Source organism: Xyrauchen texanus, chromosome 4, assembly GCF_025860055.1.
Source record: "Xyrauchen texanus isolate HMW12.3.18 chromosome 4, RBS_HiC_50CHRs, whole genome shotgun sequence".
In the NCBI taxonomy this organism is placed as follows: Eukaryota; Metazoa; Chordata; class Actinopteri; order Cypriniformes; family Catostomidae; genus Xyrauchen; species Xyrauchen texanus.
This window is the reverse complement of record NC_068279.1, coordinates 17,608,305-17,628,600: the sequence shown is the minus strand read 5'-3', so window position 1 is coordinate 17,628,600 and position 20,296 is coordinate 17,608,305. Positions and strand designations below refer to the sequence as shown.

Genomic DNA, 20,296 nt, shown 5'->3' with positions numbered 1-20,296 from the left:
GAAGACAGTTGCCATGTGTGTTAAAATGACTCCGTCTGGCTTGTACCAAGGATGTCTACAAGCATTATTATGCATTTGTGTGTGTCTACTCTATGCATGTCTTTACTTATGTTATGCATGCTTTTGTATTATCCTTGGTGGTCACAACTGCATACACAATGGTTTTCTTGTTTAACTCAGACTTGATTGGGATCTAAGAGCTTAAGAAATCTTTGGAATGTATCATGTCTGTCTGTGAAACTGTCATCAAACCAACAACTGTCTCCCAAAAACTTGTTTATCCTAGTTTCAGTCCCTGTGCTGCATATGGCTTCTCTTCCACTGGAAAGTTGAGAACATAACTGTCTTCTCTCGCAAGTGAATCTCCATAAAATGTGGAAATATCCTGTAAGACTATAGAATGATCATGCATGTGATATAGTTGTCACTGTCACTTTGAAAAAGAAGTGAGCCTTTTGTTTTAGGAACAATTTATTTTATTTTCAACTTAATAGTATATTAACAGATGAGTTAATTTGACAAACTGAATAAATAAGCAAATGCAGAGCTGGTTGTCCATAAATATGTGTTAAGGTTAGGCTTCTGTTTTGTGTTCTTTTCTATGTAAATAAAAAAAATTCATTTCAAATTATATTATCAGCCTAAACATTTAAGTGCAAACTAGAAAATGTACATACATTTTAGAATTTCTTAGTATTTGTCCACTTTTTGCTTTAATGACAGTATGCACTCGAGCATGGACTCAACTAATTTGTGTAAAACCTGATGATCCATGTTTTCCCATTATTTGAAATTGTTCCAAGAGCATCTTGAGCAAGGAAATCTGACCTTTTGAACAAAAGAGTGATATATGTCATACATTTTCATGAACAACCTAGTGCATTATCTGAAATATTTTGCCATCATTTTACATAATAACTTTGTTTCATTTTTAAAGCTGATGCATGTAATTTCTGCACCACCAGCATTCCCAATTCCAAACAGAATTAAGTTCCAAAAAAGTATGCTGCCTCGTTGGTCAAACAAAGTGATAGTCTCACCTCCAACCCACGTTATTGGTTGAGTAACGTTGTTGGGGCAGGTCAAAACGGGTCACTCAAACAAACAGATTAATTTCCATAGCACCACAGAGACACAGTGCATGCAGTTTACAAGATGAATGGCTTATTTATAATTTTCTCTGCATGTTAAGCTGGGATAGGAGAAAGTATTTTAACAGTTTCACATACTTCATCTTTAACTTTGTATTTTAAAACATTTAAAACATGTGAACAGAAAACATCTGTACAGAACTAATTATTTTCTTGCCTTCTTTGTCTGCTCTGAAGACAAATTGCACATTAATAGACCTTATGCTACATTTTAAATACCACTAAATATTTATTTTTTACAATACCATGTAGCCTACGCTTATTCTTAAGTAAAAGTTCTATTCAGGTGTTCTCACAAGATATTCAAATTTCTCTCTTGAGAAAAGTCAGAGTTAGAGAGCCAAATACAGTCAGCACAACATTCTTTGGAATGATTGAATGAATAAATAAATAAAATGAGCAGACGACAGGTTTCCTCTAACATTAATGAGGCATATTGATCGAAGTCAGCAGTAAAATTGGCAGACAGATAATGGGTGAGAAGAGGCTTCCTCAGGGAAAAGACATCAGATCTGGTGTGAATGAGAGCCTTTTTTATTAGCAAAAGACTCACAAAAGTGACAAGGTATTGAACTGATATTCTTCATCTGAACAGCAGTTTAAGCAATTAACCAAACAATATTTTATTTAAATAGTAAAAGCTATTATGTAGACTTTTAAGATTTGCACCGCTTTTAAAAACTGATCCATTATAGGTTTAAAAACATTAAAGCCAAATTATTGCAAAAAAAAAAAAAAAGGTTGGTTTCATTCATAATCCTTTTGTTTAATTCCTTGACATCATATCCACATCATATTCTTATTTAACACACTCTACAATTAACTGAAATATATATTTAGATATTTATATATATATATATATATATATATATATATATATATATATATATATATATATATATATATATATATATATATATATATATACTACAATTATATTATTAATTATAGCCTATATTGTCCTAACATATAGCAGCGCAATAACACACGAATTGTTAATACAGTGTTACAAAGACTAAATTAAATAAATAATAACATGCACTTTCACAGTCAAATAGACACTTTAAGAAATCACGTGGGTGTGAATTATTGATTGATATAGGCTGGACAGCAGGATCCTGATGAGGATTTGTTTGGAGCTGTGCTTTTTAATTAATAAAATGTACTCTTTGTCTTCCTTTCCCTTTTGTCAGCACAAACACCTCAATGGAAGAATAGGCCCCCTGAAGACACTTCTGCACAAAGAGGTCCATAATTCCTCATGTGGATCCCCTTCCTGTCTATAATTGCAGCCTTCAAATTAAATACCATGAAGATTTATGTATGATGGTGTTCTTAATATCTGCTTTCTCCACTAAGATATACTGTACAAGGCTGATACAGATAATCCAGAGAATTGGGGCTTCTTTATTATAAATCTATTTACAGGAAGACCATTGTTGTTGTTAATGTCATCAATTTATTTGTCTCAATGCAGCTTGCTTTAGAGGAAAGAAAAAATTATAACAATTCAAATGTCCTCGTTAGCTTTTAACAGTGGTAGTTCTGGCTTACTTGGTGCCCTATTGGGGAGATCCAATGTGGCACTCCCCTTAACTTGAAGCTACAAAAATCACATAAAGGCAGCTTAAAAGTAGTCCATAAGACTCCATAAATATATGTCCTCAGAAGCGTAATAGTTGTGGGTGAGAAACAGATAAATATTTAATTACTTTTTTACTAGTGTGAAAAGAACTGTATGAAACTGGATTATGGGACCTGAGTGATTGGTGATGGAGTAGTAAAACAGCAGGTGATATTGACCTCACACATATGGATAACACTGAATCAGGCCTAATCAAACAGCTGCAGGCAATGGTCTGCTTAGTGTAAAATAACAGAATTTTTTGAATTTTTGACCAGATAACATTTTTTGTGACTGAACATTTAAGATACTTACAGCTAGTCTTAATTCAAACCATTACTTTACTTGACTGCTAACTGCATTACTTACACAAAATATTTCACTTTTCTTAAGGAACAATAATTTAAATGCGTCAAAATCAATTTATATATAGTATAAAGGTTTCTACGCACAAGCTATAAACTGCAGGGTTTCTTGATTCCAAAGACAATACAGTCTCAGTGGCAGCTGTTAATCCAATGTTAAGTAGGAATGCAAGATGTAGCTTTAATTGGGATATCTTTAGCATGATCACACAGTAACTTGACATGTTGGTACTGAATGTTCCAATACCCTGACATCGACCCCATTCTGTCGAGGTACTGACAAGATTCATCTCCCATCAGACATCTTAGTTGCAATTCAAGGCTGCTTATTTTTCCTGTGGTGCCACTGATAGCATGTTCCATGAATAGCTTCACAGGAGAAACATAGGTTCAGGAAGTATTTGTGTGCACCTAATAAATAATGACCATGATTCAAAGGCTGCATTTTCCCTGTAAGATTACATTTTTACTCCACCGAAATGGTTTTAGAGTTTGGCTTGGCATATGGTTAATAAATTATGCATTCCTGTTGACTGTATTATATATTTACAAATAAAAAGAACTTGCTTTTGGCACCACTCCATGGCCATTCCAACCGAAAACTGGAGCTCATATGTGCCCATCCCTTCAACAACACTTCCAGCTTCAGCCACTGGGGGGAAGTGATTCAAATTTCGGGAAGCACAGACCGATTTCAGCAGAAGAATTTTCATACTTCTGTTGCCAAAACTGCTGCTCATTATGACCTTTGGGATTTTTTTGTGGCCCCAAGTACCTTATCTATGACAAGCTTTACAGCTTGTTATCTTGTCTCTTGTTCGATAAAAAGTGTTGCCAAAGACAACATACGATCATCATCCTATTGTAACGCAGAAAGAGATATTTAGAATCAAGAAGGAGATGGAGAAAGAGATTCTGAAAGAGATAGTGAAAGAGAAGTTATAGATGTTTTGGGGGCCTGATAAGTTATGTACATGGCAAACCCACTGCAGATCATTGAAACAATGGCCAGTTTAGAAAGCCAAAATAAAAACACTCTGCAATTCCTGTTCAATAATAAATTGAAATTCCTAAGGCTGAGACCTAGTTTTGTCAGCATGGGAGACCATGAATGTGATTGAAAGTTGTAAAAAACAGTATCAGTTTTTCTTCTTTTCTTAAACGGGTATCACCCAAAAAGGAAAATTCTCTCATAATTTACTCACCATCATGCCAACCCAGATGTTTATGGCTTTCTTTTTTTAGCAGAACACACATTTATTTTGAAGAATATCTCAGCTCTGTATTGTAAGTGAATGGTGATCAGACCTTTAGTAGCTCCAAAAATCACATAAAGGATACATAAAAGTAATCCATCACAGTCCAGTGGTTAATTCCATATCTTCAGAAGCGATTAAGAGGTGTGGGTGAGAAAAAAAAAATATTTAAGTTCTTTCTTACTCTTCACTTTCACTTTTACATCTGAAAGTCACATGTGGTGGAAGAATTTGAAAGGGAAAGTTAAATTGAAGATTTAGCATACAAAATGAAAAAGTTGTTCTGTTTCTCACCCACACCTATTATATTGCTTCTGAAGATATGGATGTAATCACTTATATACAACATATTGATTACTGTTATGTTCTTGGTGTGATTTTTGGAGCTACAAAGATCTGATCACCATTCACTTGCATTGTGAGGACCTACAGAGCTGAGATATTCTTCTAAAAATCTTACTTTGTGCTCTGGAGAAGAAAGAAAATCAAACACATCTGGGATGGCAAAAGGGAGTGAATAATAGGAGTTTTAAAATTTTTGAGTGAACAATCCCTTTAATCTGGGAGGGAACGAGACTAAACAATTAATGAGAGAAAACAATATCAAGCTATGTCGAGAAATAAAATCAGCATTTTCTATTCTGGGTTAAATACTACCACAATTACTGAAAATGTTGTAAAACAATTACAAAAATAAATCAAAAAATGAATATCCTGTAAATAATACTGCTCTCTGTTGATTAAAATAAATTCTTAGTCTTTTCATGATAGTAAGCTCTGGTCCTTTCTGCACAACTAATTGAATTAATTAATTTATTCATTTATTTTACTGACTGCAACTGATCTCCCTGCAAGTCTTTCCAGGACAATTTAAATGGATGACTGTTATGATTACACCATTCACAACACCAGACCTTCATCCTTCATGACCTGTTGCCTTCTAGCCGATGCTTCAGAGCTCTGAGCACCAGAACCGTCAGGCACAGGAACAGTTTGTTCCCTCAAGCTATCCATCTCATGAACAGTTAAAACAGTTAAAACTTTTTTATATTTATCCAAAACATCCAACCTCTTCTGCCATTTCATTCCTCTGCAAAAATTAAATAAATACATTTGCACTGTACATAACAGATAACAGATTTGTATTAGATTTGCACTACGTGTGTCTCTGTGTGTGTGTGTGTGTGTGTGTGTGTGTGTGTGTGTGTGTGTGTGTGTGTGTGTGTGTGTGTGTGTGTGTGTGTGTGTGTGTGTGTGTGTGTGTGTGTGTGTGTGTGTGTGTGTGTGTGTGTAATTATTTGTTATTATTATTATCTATGTCTTGCTGCTGTTTTTTTATTGTTGTGCACTGGAAGCTCCTGTCACCAAGACATATTCCTTGTATGTGTAAGCATACTTGGCAATTAAGCTGATTCTGATTCTGATAAACCCGAGGAAGACAGGGTGTGTGGGAAAGGCAGAGGGGGTGACACAGGTAAGTAACCTGACCTGGTGTGAATGGTATCTTTTGTCCTGCCTAATTAGGTGTGACAGCTTGGGCTTGAACACGTTCCCCATGATTACAGCCTAAAGAGCCCATTAAACTCAAAGTTGCACTTTAGTCAAGCATGCTGTCTGCTGGTACAGTGCGACCTGCCACTGTATACAGTTACAGAGGCTGGAGTCAACAAGGAAACATAATAGCTATATGAACACCCACAGAAATGGGCCAGACAACTTATTTTGAAACAGCTGAAAGCCAGAGGAACCACTTGGGTCACTAACAATCTGACACTGATCTCAATCTTCGTCTATATGCAATCTACACTTCTGCTTGCATCTACCCGTGCATTACCAAATCATATTCAATGCTAAATTGTTTATTTAAAACAATTACACGAATCAATACTTTACATCACCATGTGCCCATTAATAAGTACGTCATTGTACAGAACACTGAGACTGAATTACCTCCTGATTTTCAGAGCAAGAACAAATGGTATCCAGTTAGAACAAAATAAAAGATTGGCAAATCCAATTCCCAAAATAAGGGACTTAAAACTTAGATGCACACAAAGTAAGAAAAAATAAGTGACTTATTTTTTCCCCTGTGGGGAAATGAATTGCATAGAACTTATAACAAGTATAGATCACAGTAGATTAAATAACTTTTTTAAATAAACTAGTTGTTAATATTTAACATAAAGCCTACCCAAAATATTTCAAATATACATGTGGCCATCTACTGTAAAATAAATGAATAGCCTAAATCTCTTTCTCCTGCAAAAAATACTAGTGGGTGCATTTGGAAGAAACGTCTTTATGCAGGCCGAATTATGTTTATCATGTTCTTTTGGAGCTAATAAAGTCCTGAATCATTTTTATTCTGTTTTAATAACCACTATTGGGGTAAAACAGAAAGGAGCACACACACACACACACACACATTGTAGTTGTCTCTTTTGGAACATTTACATTTATGCATTTGGCAGATGCTTTTATCCAAAGTGACTTACAGAGCCCTTATTACAGGGACAATCCCCCCAGAGCAACCTGGAGTTAAGTGCCTTGCTCAAGGACACAATGGTGGTAGCTGTGGGGATCGAACCGACAACATACCAGTTCAGTGCTTTAGCCCACTATTTAATTATGTGTTTATATTTATTAATTAAATGTATTTGTTTAAATAGTCTTAGTCACAGAAGGCTACATCCACAATGTGAAATAAAGCAAAGAAATGTGTGATGAAGCTTTGTTTTTTCAGGCAACAGGAAGTGATGTAATATCAAAATAAAATGCTGTGATAAATCAAGTTCCATGAAAAATGTATTGCATTAAAATGAATCAGTTATTAACCATTTAACAGCATTGAAAACATTTACACTCCAAAACAAGTCCTGTTTTCGGTTAGGCTACATTCTGCACAAAAAGATAAATAACAAAATAATAATACACATTTTTGGTTTTCTTCCTTGAACCATTTTAGTCCTGTTTCAATGTGTCTGGGACTCACTTTGTTGAAATGAAACCTGCATGAAATACATCATTAGTGTTAGACAAGAGGGGCTGAGACTTAAATGGATCACAGAATATCATGGAGGAGCTATAAGATTAGTATGTTATTTGAGAAGTTCAAGTAACAGGTGTTTATCCAATGAATATTGGGAGTGAACTATCAAACTAACTGTATATAGTACATAGTTGTATATAGAAACTAATGGGTCTGTTTTTCTTAACTGGTCACTGAGTCCAAATTCAGTAAATGTATTAAAATACTTTTTTAAATTATTACTTATATTTTAGACAGAGAACAACCAATGTATTCCCTCCATTAAGGTAAACATTATCATCACGACTTCTAGGAATTAGTTCAAGTTCAATTTTAAGTCTGAATCTGGGACAACAACAGGATTTGCCATTACACCAAGGGAGTCCACTTCAGAAGTGAGGATTTCCATGCAAAGTTTATTTACTAAAATCTAAATGGTAAGCCTAAATAAAGAAAATTATCTAGGGAAAACAATCCATCCTTGGAATTCATGTGACCTCTGGTGGCGATTACAATGAACTACAGAGATTGCCAATTACAGTAGAAGTCAGTTTACATACACTTAGGTTGAAGTCATTAAAACTAATTTTTTAACCACTCCACAGATTTCATATTAGCAAACTATAGTTTTGAAAATAGTTTAGGACATCAACTTTGTTCATGACATGAGTCATGTTTCAAACAATTATTTACAGACTTTTAATTGACTAAATCACAATTCCAGTGGGTCTCAGCAAGTTTACATACACCAAGTTTACATACACCAACTGTGGCTTTGTGCAGCTTGGAGAATTCCAGAAAATTATGTCAAGCCTTTAGAGAATTAGCCAATTAGCTTCTAATAGGAAGTGTACTGAATTGGTGGTGTACCTGTGGATGTATATTAAGGCCTTCAAACTCAGTGCCTCTTTGCTTGACATTATGAGAAAATCAAAAGTAATCAGCCAAGACCTCAGAAAGAAAATTGTGGACCTCTGCAAGTCTGGTTCATCCTTGGGAGCAATCTTCAAACACCTGAAGGGACCATGTGCCATCATACCGCTCAGGTAGGAGATGCATTTCTCCTAGACATGAATGTAGTTTGGTTCGAAAAGTGCAAATCAATCCCAGAACAACAGCAAAGGACCTTGTGAATATGCTGGAGGAAACAGGTAGACAAGTATCTATATCCACAGTAAAACAAGACATATATCAATATATCCTGAAAGGCTGATCAGCAAGGAAGAAGCCACTGCTCCAAAACCGCCATTCAATATGAATACAGCCCTTCATCAACAGTAGTCCTTTGTCGATACCTGTAAGTAAATGTCCCGATTTGCTGAATCGTGCAAGCTGTTTTTAATATAAACTGTGTTTGCTAATGTACAGTTGAAGTCAGAGGTTCTCACACCTAGGTTAAAGTCATTAAAAAAAAATTTTTTAACACTCCACAGATTTCATATTAGCAAATTAATGTTTTGCAAGTCATTTAGGACATCTACTTTTTATATGACACATGTAATTTTTACCGACAGACTGTTTCATATTAATTTGACTATATCTCAATTCCAGTGGGTCAGAAGTTTACATACACTATGTTAACTGTGCCTTTAAGCAGCTTGGAAAATTCCAGAAAATGATGGCAAGCCTTTAGGCAATTAGCTTCTGATAGGCTAATTGGAGTAAATTAGAGGTGTACCTGTGGATGTATTTTAAGGCCTACCTTCAAACTCTGTGCCTCTTTGCTTGACATCATGGGAAAATCAAAAGAATCAGCCCCAAAAATTTGTGACCACCACAAGTGTGGTTCATCCCTGGGAGCAATTTCCAAATGCCCGAAGGGACCACAAAGCCATTATACCACTCGGGAAGGGACACATTCTGGCTCCTAGAGATGAACGTAGTTTGGTTAGAAAAGTGCAAATAAATCCAGAACAACAGCGAAGGACCTTGTGAAGATGCTGGAGGAAACAAGTATCTATATCCACAGTAAAACGAGACATATATCAGTATAACTTGAAAGTCTGCTCAGAAAGGAAGAAGCCACTGATCCAAATCTGCCATAAAAAAGCCAGACTACAGTTTACAAGTGCACATGGGGACAAAGATCTTACTGTCTGGTCTAATGAAACAAAAATTGGACGGTTTGCCCATAATAACCATTGTTATGTTTGGAGGAAAAAGGGTGAGGCTTGCAAGCCGAAGATACCATCCCAACCGAGAAGCATGGAGGTGGCAGCATCATGTTGTTGGGGTGCTTTGCTGCAAGAAGGACTGGTGCACTTCACAAAATAGATGATTTTATAAATAGAAGAATAGAATAGAATAGAAGAAATAGAAAATTATGTGAATATATTGAAGCAACATCTCCAGACATAATCCAGGAACTTAAAGCTTGGTCGCAAGTGGGTCTTCCAAATGGACAATAACCCCAAGCATACCTCCAAATTGTGGCAAAATTACTTAAGGACAACAAAGTCAAGATATTGGAGTGGCCATCACAAAGCCCTAACCTCATTCCGATAGAACATTTGTTGGCAGAACTGAAAAAGCGTGTGTAAGCAAGGAGGCCTACAAACCTGACTTGGTTACACCAGTTCTGTCTGGAGGAATGGGCCAAAATTCCAGCAACTTATTGTGAGAAGCTTGTGGAAGGCTACCCAAAAAGTTTGACCCAAGTTAAACAATTTAAAGGCAATGCTACCAAATACTAACAAAGTGCATGCAAACTTCTGACCTACTAGGAATGTGATGAAAGTAATAAAAGCTGAAATAAATCATTCTCTCTATTCATATTCTGATTATTTCACATTCTTAAAATAAAGTATTAATCCTAACTGACCTAAGACAGGAAATTATTTCTACGATTAAATGTCAAGAATTGTGAAAAACTGAGTTTAGATGCATTTGACTAAGTTGTATGCAAGCATCTGACTTCAATTGTATCAAACTTGATGTATTCACAAAAAATAATCAAATATTTCAGGTGGCACTATTTGTTTCTGATTCTAGGAGTCAGTGAGTACGAGTGCAGGCTCACTGAGCATCTAAGCAACAAAAGATACATTTGTCTGAATAGCAAGAAGAGTAGGTTAGTCTGCCAAAAAGAAAAACCTACTGGCCTTTTGTTATCTGTTTGTTATCTGCTTATTCTGCTTTCAGGCCTTTATAGAGATTATTTGTTTACTAATACTTAATAAATATTTCAAGTAAATACAAGGATACCGGAACATCTGTGCTTCCCTGGTCGTATGCTGGGGGCCAGTTAACCCCAGTAACTGAAGACAAACACAAAAACTCACTAAAGAAACTTTTCTAGTCTAGGGAAGCAGAAATCACAAGTGTTGTGAATTAGACATAACAGTTAAGTAAATATCAGCCGATTTAAGGCCACTTAAGGTCACTTTCACTCCAGATAAAGTGTCACTGCATTACCATTATTTATTCTTACCTGTTGATCTCTGGTTTTAGCTTCATATACCATTGGTTGACAAAATTTGCATATCCACTGAACAGTGACCAAAGAAGCAGTGTATGCAGAGATTTTGCCTTGGGGCATGGCAATTTGCATAATAGTTTAGGTATGTAAATCATACATACAGTAGATATTACTGGATATTACCCCATCCTCACTATATTCTATAGAGGGACAATTGAGAGCATCCTGAGCAGCTGCATCACTGCCTGTTTGGGACTGTAAAGCCCTGCAGAGGATAGTGAGGACAGCTGAGAAGATCATTGGGGTCTCGCTTCCCTCCATCAAAGACATTTAAACAAAACGCTGCATCTGCAAAGCAACCAGCATTGTGGATGACCCCACACACCCCTCACACAAACTCTTCACCCTCCTGACATCTGGCGAGAGGTCCCGAAGCATTCGGGCCCTCATGGCCAGACTGTGTTACAGTTTCTTCCCCCAAGTCATCAGACTCCTCAAAACTCAGAGACTGAACTGACACACACACACACACACACACACACACACACACACACACACACACACACACACACCTGTACACCATCCAACTTTTGTACATGTCCAGAGTTGCACTTTAATTCATTATCACTTAAACCTGGCTGCTACCTCAATAACTGCTATGTGCCTAGAACACTATCTCATAGTATGTTATGCAGTGAGGCAGTGGTGGCTCAGTGGTTGAGGCTCAGGGTTAATGACCCGAAGGTCTGGGGTTCAAGCCCCAGTGCCACTGTTGGGCCCTTGAGCAAGGCCCTATCTGCTCCAGGGGTGCTGTATTATGGCTGACCCAGCACTCTGTGAAAACTAATAAATTTCACTGTATATATGCAAAAAAAAAAAATATGTGTATTATTTGTGACCAAAATAAAGGATTCAACTCTACACTTTATGTAGAAATGTTATTTAGTCTGTGTAGTCTCATGTGGTTCTGTGTTTGTCCTATGTTGTTTTTATGTAGCAACATGGTCCTGGAGAAACGTTGTCTCGTTTCGCTGTGTACTGTACTAACTGTATATGGTTGAACGACAATAAAAACCACTTGACATATTATTTAACATTATATTTACGATTTAGATTATTAGATTTAGATTTAATAAATGTATGTAACATACACAAAGTATATTTAATAGTTTTACATTTAAGTGTTTGATTTAACATTTAGTGATTGTATTAAAATTAATTTGAAAAGTGTATAAAGATGTATTTCATAAAAACATGCTATATTTATGATTGTGTTCAATGAGTTATTATTAACAATTGATTTTTATGGAGAGAAAAAAAATTGTTTGTTTAAACATTTAAAGAGTTAATCTATTTTGTTTCCCTGGGCATGTTCATTTTTATTGGCCCACATACACACCGATTTCGACGCACGAAGTTGGGTAGTAAAATGTGATTGGTCGAATAAGTGATTGGCAATATTGTGAACAAATGATTGCAGCGCACGATTGAAAATAGACCAATAGCGGAAAGGGGTGGACATTTTGAAGTGAGCGAGGAAAAATGGCGACCATTGTAAAGAAATTGAACTGGAGTATTCACATGGCAAAAATGAATTTAACGAACAGTCTGGCGAACAAAATTAGAGTATCTGCACTCTTCATTTTAATACTCGGTTTTACAAGTAGTTATGGAGAAAACAGCTATGAAGATAATGTCTATGAGTTTCTCAAGCGGGAGTATTCGCTGAGTAAGCCATACCAAGGTAAGCGTCTATTCCCATTGTTAGTGACGTTAAACCGGTCTCCTGCCAAAGGTGGCACCTGTGTTTCAGCCAAATCCACTACTAAAGGAGAAAGATACTTAAGTAAAACCAGTGGTTCATTATTAGGTCATTCATGAGGTGTTTACTTTTTTGAGGCGTTGGTTTCACCTTTTCATGGAAGAGTGGCAGTTTTATTTCGCAACCGCAGTGATTTAACTATATTCGTCTATGTAGAGGAGAGTTTATTGCCTAGATGTTGCCATATTTCTGTATATTTGATTCTCACTATCCCTTGCCTGCCTTTACTATGAAAACTGAATTATCTCTCTCTATATCTATCTATCTATATATGACTGTATGCACGCAGGCCTAGGTTCATCCAGCTCTTCACACTGGGAGTTCATGGGTAACACTATGATCATGCCTGAACACATACGGCTGACATCAGACATGCCGAGCAGACAAGGAGCTGTGTGGAGTCGTATTGTGAGTTTGAATGAAAATCCAATGGGATATTGGCTGAATATAGAGCAGCAGCCTATGAGACAAAGGGGTCCAGTGCATAAAATGTGTAATTGGCCGTTATCATGGCTTGTTGTTCAGTGTGTTTCTATGTGTAGCCCTGTTACATTAGGGACTGGGAACTGCGAGTGCAATTTAAGGTCCATGGTGAAGGCAAGAAGAACCTGAACGGGGATGGCCTTGCAATATGGCTGACAAGAGAACGAATGCAAATTGGTTAGATATCATAATTATTTTAATTATCTTTACAAAGCTTTAAAATATTGGTTTGACCAATTTTTTTTGTTCTTTGTGGTGTCCTCTAGGTCCAGTGTTTGGAAGCACAAACTTTTTTACTGGTTTGGGTGTTTTTGTAGATACGTATCCCAATGATAACAAGCAGTATGAGGTATGTCTTTGCATGATTGCATCTTAGAATAGCATTCTAAATGCTCTGTACAATTGTGGTGAGAGGAATAACTTACCGTAGACTTTGTCAGTTCGAACCAGTCTGGTCATTCTATGTTGACCTCTCTCATCAACAAGGCATTTCCATCTGCAGAACTGCCATCGCTAGATGTTTTTGGCACCATTCAGAGTAAATTCTAGAAACTATGGATGGGTGTATCGATACTTCCGATACTGATGTTGTATCAAAAATATTGATCCTCACACAAAAATATTGATTCTAACATGTATATATTTTTTAAAACTAGGGATATTATTATTTGGTTACCATGAACTTATCAATAATCGTTAGCTGCAAAGTGAAATGAAAAGGATTAGGCTATATTAGCAAATACTTGTGCAGGATGGGAACTATTTCTTCTTCCGCTCATCTTAACACACATGCTGAAAACGCAACCAGACAAGCACTTGTGCGTCATAAGGCTCGTTCAAAAAAGAGGGATCAGTGCCTTGTAGAGGTAATACAATTAGAGAAACAGCTTCTGGAGTAAATTCACACTAAAATATAAAAATATCTTAAGGTGAAAGTTCTTATGAGTTTGTGGGTAGTTGTTGCTAATAAATAATTAAATACAATAGTTTTAATTACAGTAATATTGTAACAGTAACTATGGTTGAACTAAATACCATGTTTAAACTATAGTTACTGTGGTGAAACCATGGTCAATATTTTTAGGGGTAAACAAAGCAGAAGTGTTTAGGCTCACAAATGAAATAGAAATATTAATTATGGCAAAAAAATATATAAAAAATTGCCCATTTTATCTTAAGAAATCACAACAACAAAAAATTTAGTTTTGTTATCAATTATATTTGACTTGAAATTATTAGTTTCGGATTGAAAAAAAAATAAGTGGCACATCCCTACTAGAGACTGTTGTGTGTGAAAATGCCAGGAGATCAGCAGTTACAGAAACACTCAAACCAGCCCATCTGGCACCAACAATCATGCCATGGTCCAAATCACTGAGATCACATTTTTTTCCTCATTCTGATGGTTGATGTGAACATTAACTGAAGCTCCTGACCCGTATCAGCATGATTTTATGCACTGCACTTCTGTCACACGATTGTCTGATTAGATAATCAAATAGATGATGGTTTGTGCCAGATGGGCTGGTTAGAGTATTTCTGTAACTGCTGATCTACTGGGATTTTCACACACAACACTCTCTAGAATTTACTCCAAATGGTGCCAAAAACAAAAAACATCCAGTGAAATTGTTGATGAGAGAGGTCAACAGAGAATGGCCAGACTGGTTTGAACTAACAAAGTCTACGGTAACACAGGATATGATCTTTAGGGGGCATTTTGGACTTTAGGGTGGGTAGCTATTTGCTGTTTGTGCTCCCCTATAATTTTGCTTGGGTTGGTCCCCCTTGATCGTGTTTCAGCATTGGTTCAGGGGGTGTCAGAAGTTTCAGGGAAGGAACAAGTAACCCCAGGAACCCCAGGTTTTGTCCATATTGCACAGCCCTAGTGTGAATAAAGTTATATCATTGTGTGTTCAAATTAGTAAAATTTGTGAAATCTCATGTAAGTGAAAAATAGTCCAGTATTCAATAGTTTCATCTCTCTCTCTTGTACAGAGAACTTTTCCTTTCATCTCTGCAATGATCGGGAATGGTAGTGTTGCATATGATCATGACCGTGACGGACGAACAACAGATCTTGGAGGCTGCTCTGCCCATGTTCGCAATGTTGAACACGACACCTTCCTCTTGATTAGATACATGAAGAACAGACTCACGGTAATTCTTACATTCTTTGTTTGTTTCTGCAGCCAGAGAATATTACACACGGACACATAATACTGCCACGCTGATACTTAAAGACAAGGGCAGGGCTGAATTGATCCTTTAAGTGATGATTGGGACAGAGGAATCAGTTCTTAAGTACAATATTAATTTCTGGATTGTCTTTCAGGTGATGACTGATATAGAAGGGAAGCAAGAATGGAAGGATTGCCTGGACATGCCTGGGGTGAGGATGCCACAAGGTTACTACTTTGGAGTCTCGTCAGCCACTGGAGAGTTATCAGGTTTGAACCACTAAGAAATCTGTTAAAGATAGAGATTATAGATGAAAATTTTATCATGAAATATATTATTTTCAAATGGGTCAATAATTCAATATTATAATGGACATTTCCGTAGAGCAGCTTTTAGGATGAATCTCAAATGAGTATTCTGTAAAGTTTTTCTACATTTACTACATCTGTATGATGGTTCGCATAGAGACGTTTTCCAAGAACAAGTCATGCGTTTTGTTTTTTTAATTGGTGTACAAAAGGAATCAAATCTAGTCAAATACTGTTAAGTGCCCATTAACTCATGTGCCATATGCAGCCGAAAGCCATTCACACATCCGTCCAAAGTAAGATATTATTCATTCTGTCTACATTTTGCCCTTTAACACTGACTACTTGGACACCAGAAAGCGGCTTATTGTGAGAAAGTGGCATTCCCATTTACATCCACTTTAAGCCACGTACTCTATACTCTCGTATACATGCAGCTCAGTCAGTTAGCAGCTTTCTCCACAGCAACAAAATTTCCATGCAATGCTTGTGCAAATAACACCGCATCTGAGGAAGACTTCCCTTTTTATTAATCGTTGCTTCGCATCATTTCCAGATATACCAAAATGTATGTTTTTTCTTTTTTGGTTGCTTCTGAGACCATCATCTTATCATGGGGCTATTCTAGTCCATGACACCGCGGAGACTCCGCATGTGGAGGCTCATGCTACCCTCCGCGATCCACACACAACAGAAACAGATCAATATTAAAGTCTTTCATTGTATGGACTTACAGAGCTGAAATATTATTCTAAAAAACATAATTTGTGTTCTGCAGAATAAAGTAAGCCATACACATCTAGGATGGCATGGTGAGTAAATGATAAGAGAATTGTAATTTTTGGGTGAACTATCCTTTTAAATGATGTAAGGAAAACAGCATTCTCATTTACATGATGTTTCAGAATGCCGCTTTCTGCAAAAATCCTGGAATAAACCATTTCATAAGTGCATGTAAACAAGGTCACATTCACCTTTGCAGTAGTATCAGTGTCATCAGTAACATTAGAATTGTGTGATCTTCACATATTATGGCCGCATATATTATGTTAGTGCATAAGCGTAAATACAACAGAGAAACATTACAAATTGGTCATTATCTACTGCAAATATATTACTTAAATCATCATTGAGTGGTTAAAACAGCTTCTTTTACTGAACTTGTGTGAACTCTACTCATGAAATGAGGCAAGAAGTCATTGATAACATATTTTAATGTCTTTTAGTTGATTTTTACATGTAGTCTTGAGTGTCCTCATATTTAAATGTTCTTTTAAAAACCTCTCCCAGCAGTGTGGCCTGTCTGAATGTTCACAAATAGTATGTCATCGCTATATGTTTCAAACATCTTTTTGGCACCTTAAATTGTTCAAGGGCTTCACATTTTCTTAAATTATGGATATGACTGTTAAAAATGTTTTAAACAAGAACCATTAAAATCATCCCTACCCAGCAGAATTAATTCTCAATGAATTTGATAAAATAAAATTGTTTTGTTTTGCACAGTATCCATCTTTGTTTTTTCAAAAGAGATAAAGCATTTATGTTCTTTAGGTTTCTTTTCTGTGCTCTTATTGCATTTTCTTTTTTGATGATTATTATTTTCTAGATAACCACGTCCTGATCTCCCTTAAGTTGTATGAGCTTACAGTGGAGCGGAGTCCTGAAGAGGAAGAGGACCAGCAGGAGATCACTTTGCCTAGTGTAGACTACAGAGAGACTTATGGTAATACAGTTATACAAGATTGTATACTTAGAAGACTTATGTTCGGTGTGATCTTTTATTGATTAGCAAAGATGACTACCGGTATATCTTACAAATGTTTTCTTCACTCAGTTGCAGTGGAGGATAAAGGAAGGAGCATTCTTGCAAACTTATTTCTCTTCATTTTCTCCGTTGTTGGGCTGGTCGTGTCCGTTGTGGCTATTCTCTTTGTATATAGTCGCTATAAAGAAAAAAGCCGCAAGCGCTTCTACTGAGCAAACTGAAGAAAGAGTGACATGAAGGAAACGGGATGAGAAATCTGACGTTAGTGTTACTGGCATTTCCACTTCTGGTACTCACCCCTGCCACCAACAGAAAGGACCTGAATGCCAACGCTAGACTGAAAGCTATACATGACCTCCAAAAGTGGAAACTGACCACCTCAATTGTGATTTCACCATCATCTCTCTTAAACTAAGAAGTACATTTGAAAGAGTGTCTGTTGTTGGAGGCTGTCTCTCTCCATATTCTTTGTGCATTTGCTGTATTTTTGTACCTCACCAGTTTCACTGACCTTGGCCTTTTGCCCTTAGGCAGCACTGAAAAGTATCTGTGACCGCATTTACAGAGGTGGAATAGATAAATTGCTATATACTCAGGTTGTCTACTGTTGTAATACCTCTGCGGAAATCCTTAAAGCCTCTTTGTTTTCATGGTTCTTTCTTAAATTGCACATAAACGATCAACAGAAAATATGAACATCACCTCAGCCTTGAAATCTCAGAATATAGGTGAATATCCTTCAGTAAGTAATTGTACCAGATAACTCCGATCTCTGACCATCATCTCATAGCTGTCAGCATTTTAAGTTTTAATCTGGTGAATTTGATTCCATTTATTACATTTGTATTTCATTAAGCTTCATATATGACTAATGCTGGCCAATTGTACTGTTCTAAACCGTCAGCAATAGCAATCATCATATGTTAAAGACATTTTTCCCCAAATTATTTTTTTGTAATAAATAAATGTACTTTGATATGTGTTGTATTTTGTTGAATGTTTCCAAAACTGCACTGAACTGAATGTGCTTGCTTGGCCCTAAGTGGCTTATCTAGAATCTTTTAAGCATGAACATAATATTTGTTGAACTAGGTTTGTTTGCATGATTCTCTTATATCACTCTGTGATAACCCATTTGTATGTGTACCTTTCCTCTACATGGCCTTATGTCTACTAACTATAATGTGCTGAGAAATATCATAGAAATGTTGATGAGACGTCTTGAATTCATATAGCTTAAAGAGTTCATAACTTCTTTCCACAAACAGTTAGAGATGCACTGCCAGTGTAGCATTTGGACATTTCAAGGTGAACTTTTTCCCCAGTTTTGCAATAATTAATAATGGCATTGTTGTAAAGATATGCAAGGGGTTTTTGTACAGTGTGATATGACCATGTTCCAATATTTTGTATAACTTCTAGTCACTGCTCTTTACAATTATGCTGCATTTACAGCACACCTTGTTTGTAGGCCAAAGGTTCTGTAACTGAGTGAAAAGCTGCTCTATAAAACTGTAGTGTTTTAGATCTTCATGGTTGTCTGCAAAATGTCTAAATTAAAGATTATTAAGTTTGTCTTGTTTTCTTTCACTTCCAAGATTTTCAAAAACTAGATGCAATATGATTGATGAAAATATGCCAGGAAAGAAGGTAATTGTTTCAAAATGATAATTTCTGCTTCATACTATTTTTAGAGTTTGTAATAACGTTTTTAAATGTGACTACATGCACACCCTGCTTCTTCATTATGGATGGTAGGCAGGTGAGAATATTTGAAAAAGTAAAACCAACTAACGATCTAAAGCACTCCCATTAGTAAACCTCCACTACATTGAATAATACTAATATATCCTGCTTCGAAGGAGTTTATTATAATGGGAGCTCGTTGTTTGATGTGAAGATCATGTGATGTCAGCGTTAAACAGTTATCACCACATTTGTTTTTACCTGCAGGTGTTTTGAAACGGGTCCACGGACTCCCTAGCGGCCCGTATTTTTATGTTGGCATTACTGCAGTTAAATTTTGCAAACATTAGATCAATCATGATTGTTTAATTGCATTAACAGCCATTGTAGGAATTAAAAATAAATTGGTATATAATTTTTATATATTAAGAAAAAAATAATCTTATTTGTAAGAAATGAGGGTTGTAATTAAAGCTGATAAAATAATATTGTTTAATTGTACACTTTTACACATTTATTTGAGAGATGAAAAAGTAGTACTGTATCGGGTCCGGGTATCGTTCGTTCATTTGTTTTTGCTTTCATATATAAAAACGAGAAAACAACTCCTTTTTTCGTTTTTTCGTTTTTTTTTTTTTGAAAAACGAAAAAACTAAATTATGACTTGATTTTTGGTTTTCCCGTTCTTGCACGGAAATCAGAAAAACGACTTGATATTCCGATTTTCCCCTGTGGGTGGGGCTAAATCTGATTGGCAGGATATGCATTCATTGTTTTTCAAATTAAGAGTTTTCCAAACACTGTATTTGTTAGCCTATAAAATTAATAGTCTATATGCATGCTATTTGTCACCCAATTATTTGGCTTCACTGACTGAAAAAATCTATTGAAATAGCCTAAATTCAAGCCTAAAAGCCTGTTCACGCACTGACAGTTGTCATTATACAAATTTAAATAATACATTTATTCTTTGTTTTAGAAGTTTTTATTAACTTAAATTCTTATGAATAATATATTTTTTATAATGTCTATTTGTTATTTATGGCCTGTATGCACATACACATAAATATGCTTTGAGGTTCCTAGTAATATGCCACATGCAGGCTATAGTCAAAGTTTAGTGCTATATTACATCGTCATTATAATACAATATAATGCAGGATTGTCATCTGTCCTCTTATGTCAGATTCTTAAATTTAGTCAACA

At 36.0% G+C, this 20,296-nt stretch overlaps 1 protein-coding gene across 1 annotated transcript; it reads left to right on the top strand.

Moving 5' to 3' along the window:
• The first annotated feature begins 12,384 nt into the window (after positions 1 to 12,384).
• Positions 12,385 to 18,973, top strand: LOC127639302 (VIP36-like protein). The gene is made up of 8 exons (XM_052121237.1): positions 12,385 to 12,586; positions 12,954 to 13,072; positions 13,207 to 13,324; positions 13,414 to 13,496; positions 15,146 to 15,307; positions 15,483 to 15,597; positions 17,246 to 17,362; positions 17,474 to 18,973. The coding sequence occupies exons 1-8, from the start codon at positions 12,385 to 12,387 to the stop codon at positions 17,614 to 17,616; spliced, it is 1,059 nt and encodes a 352-aa protein (XP_051977197.1). The 3' UTR covers positions 17,617 to 18,973.
• The last annotated feature ends 1,323 nt before the right edge of the window (positions 18,974 to 20,296 follow it).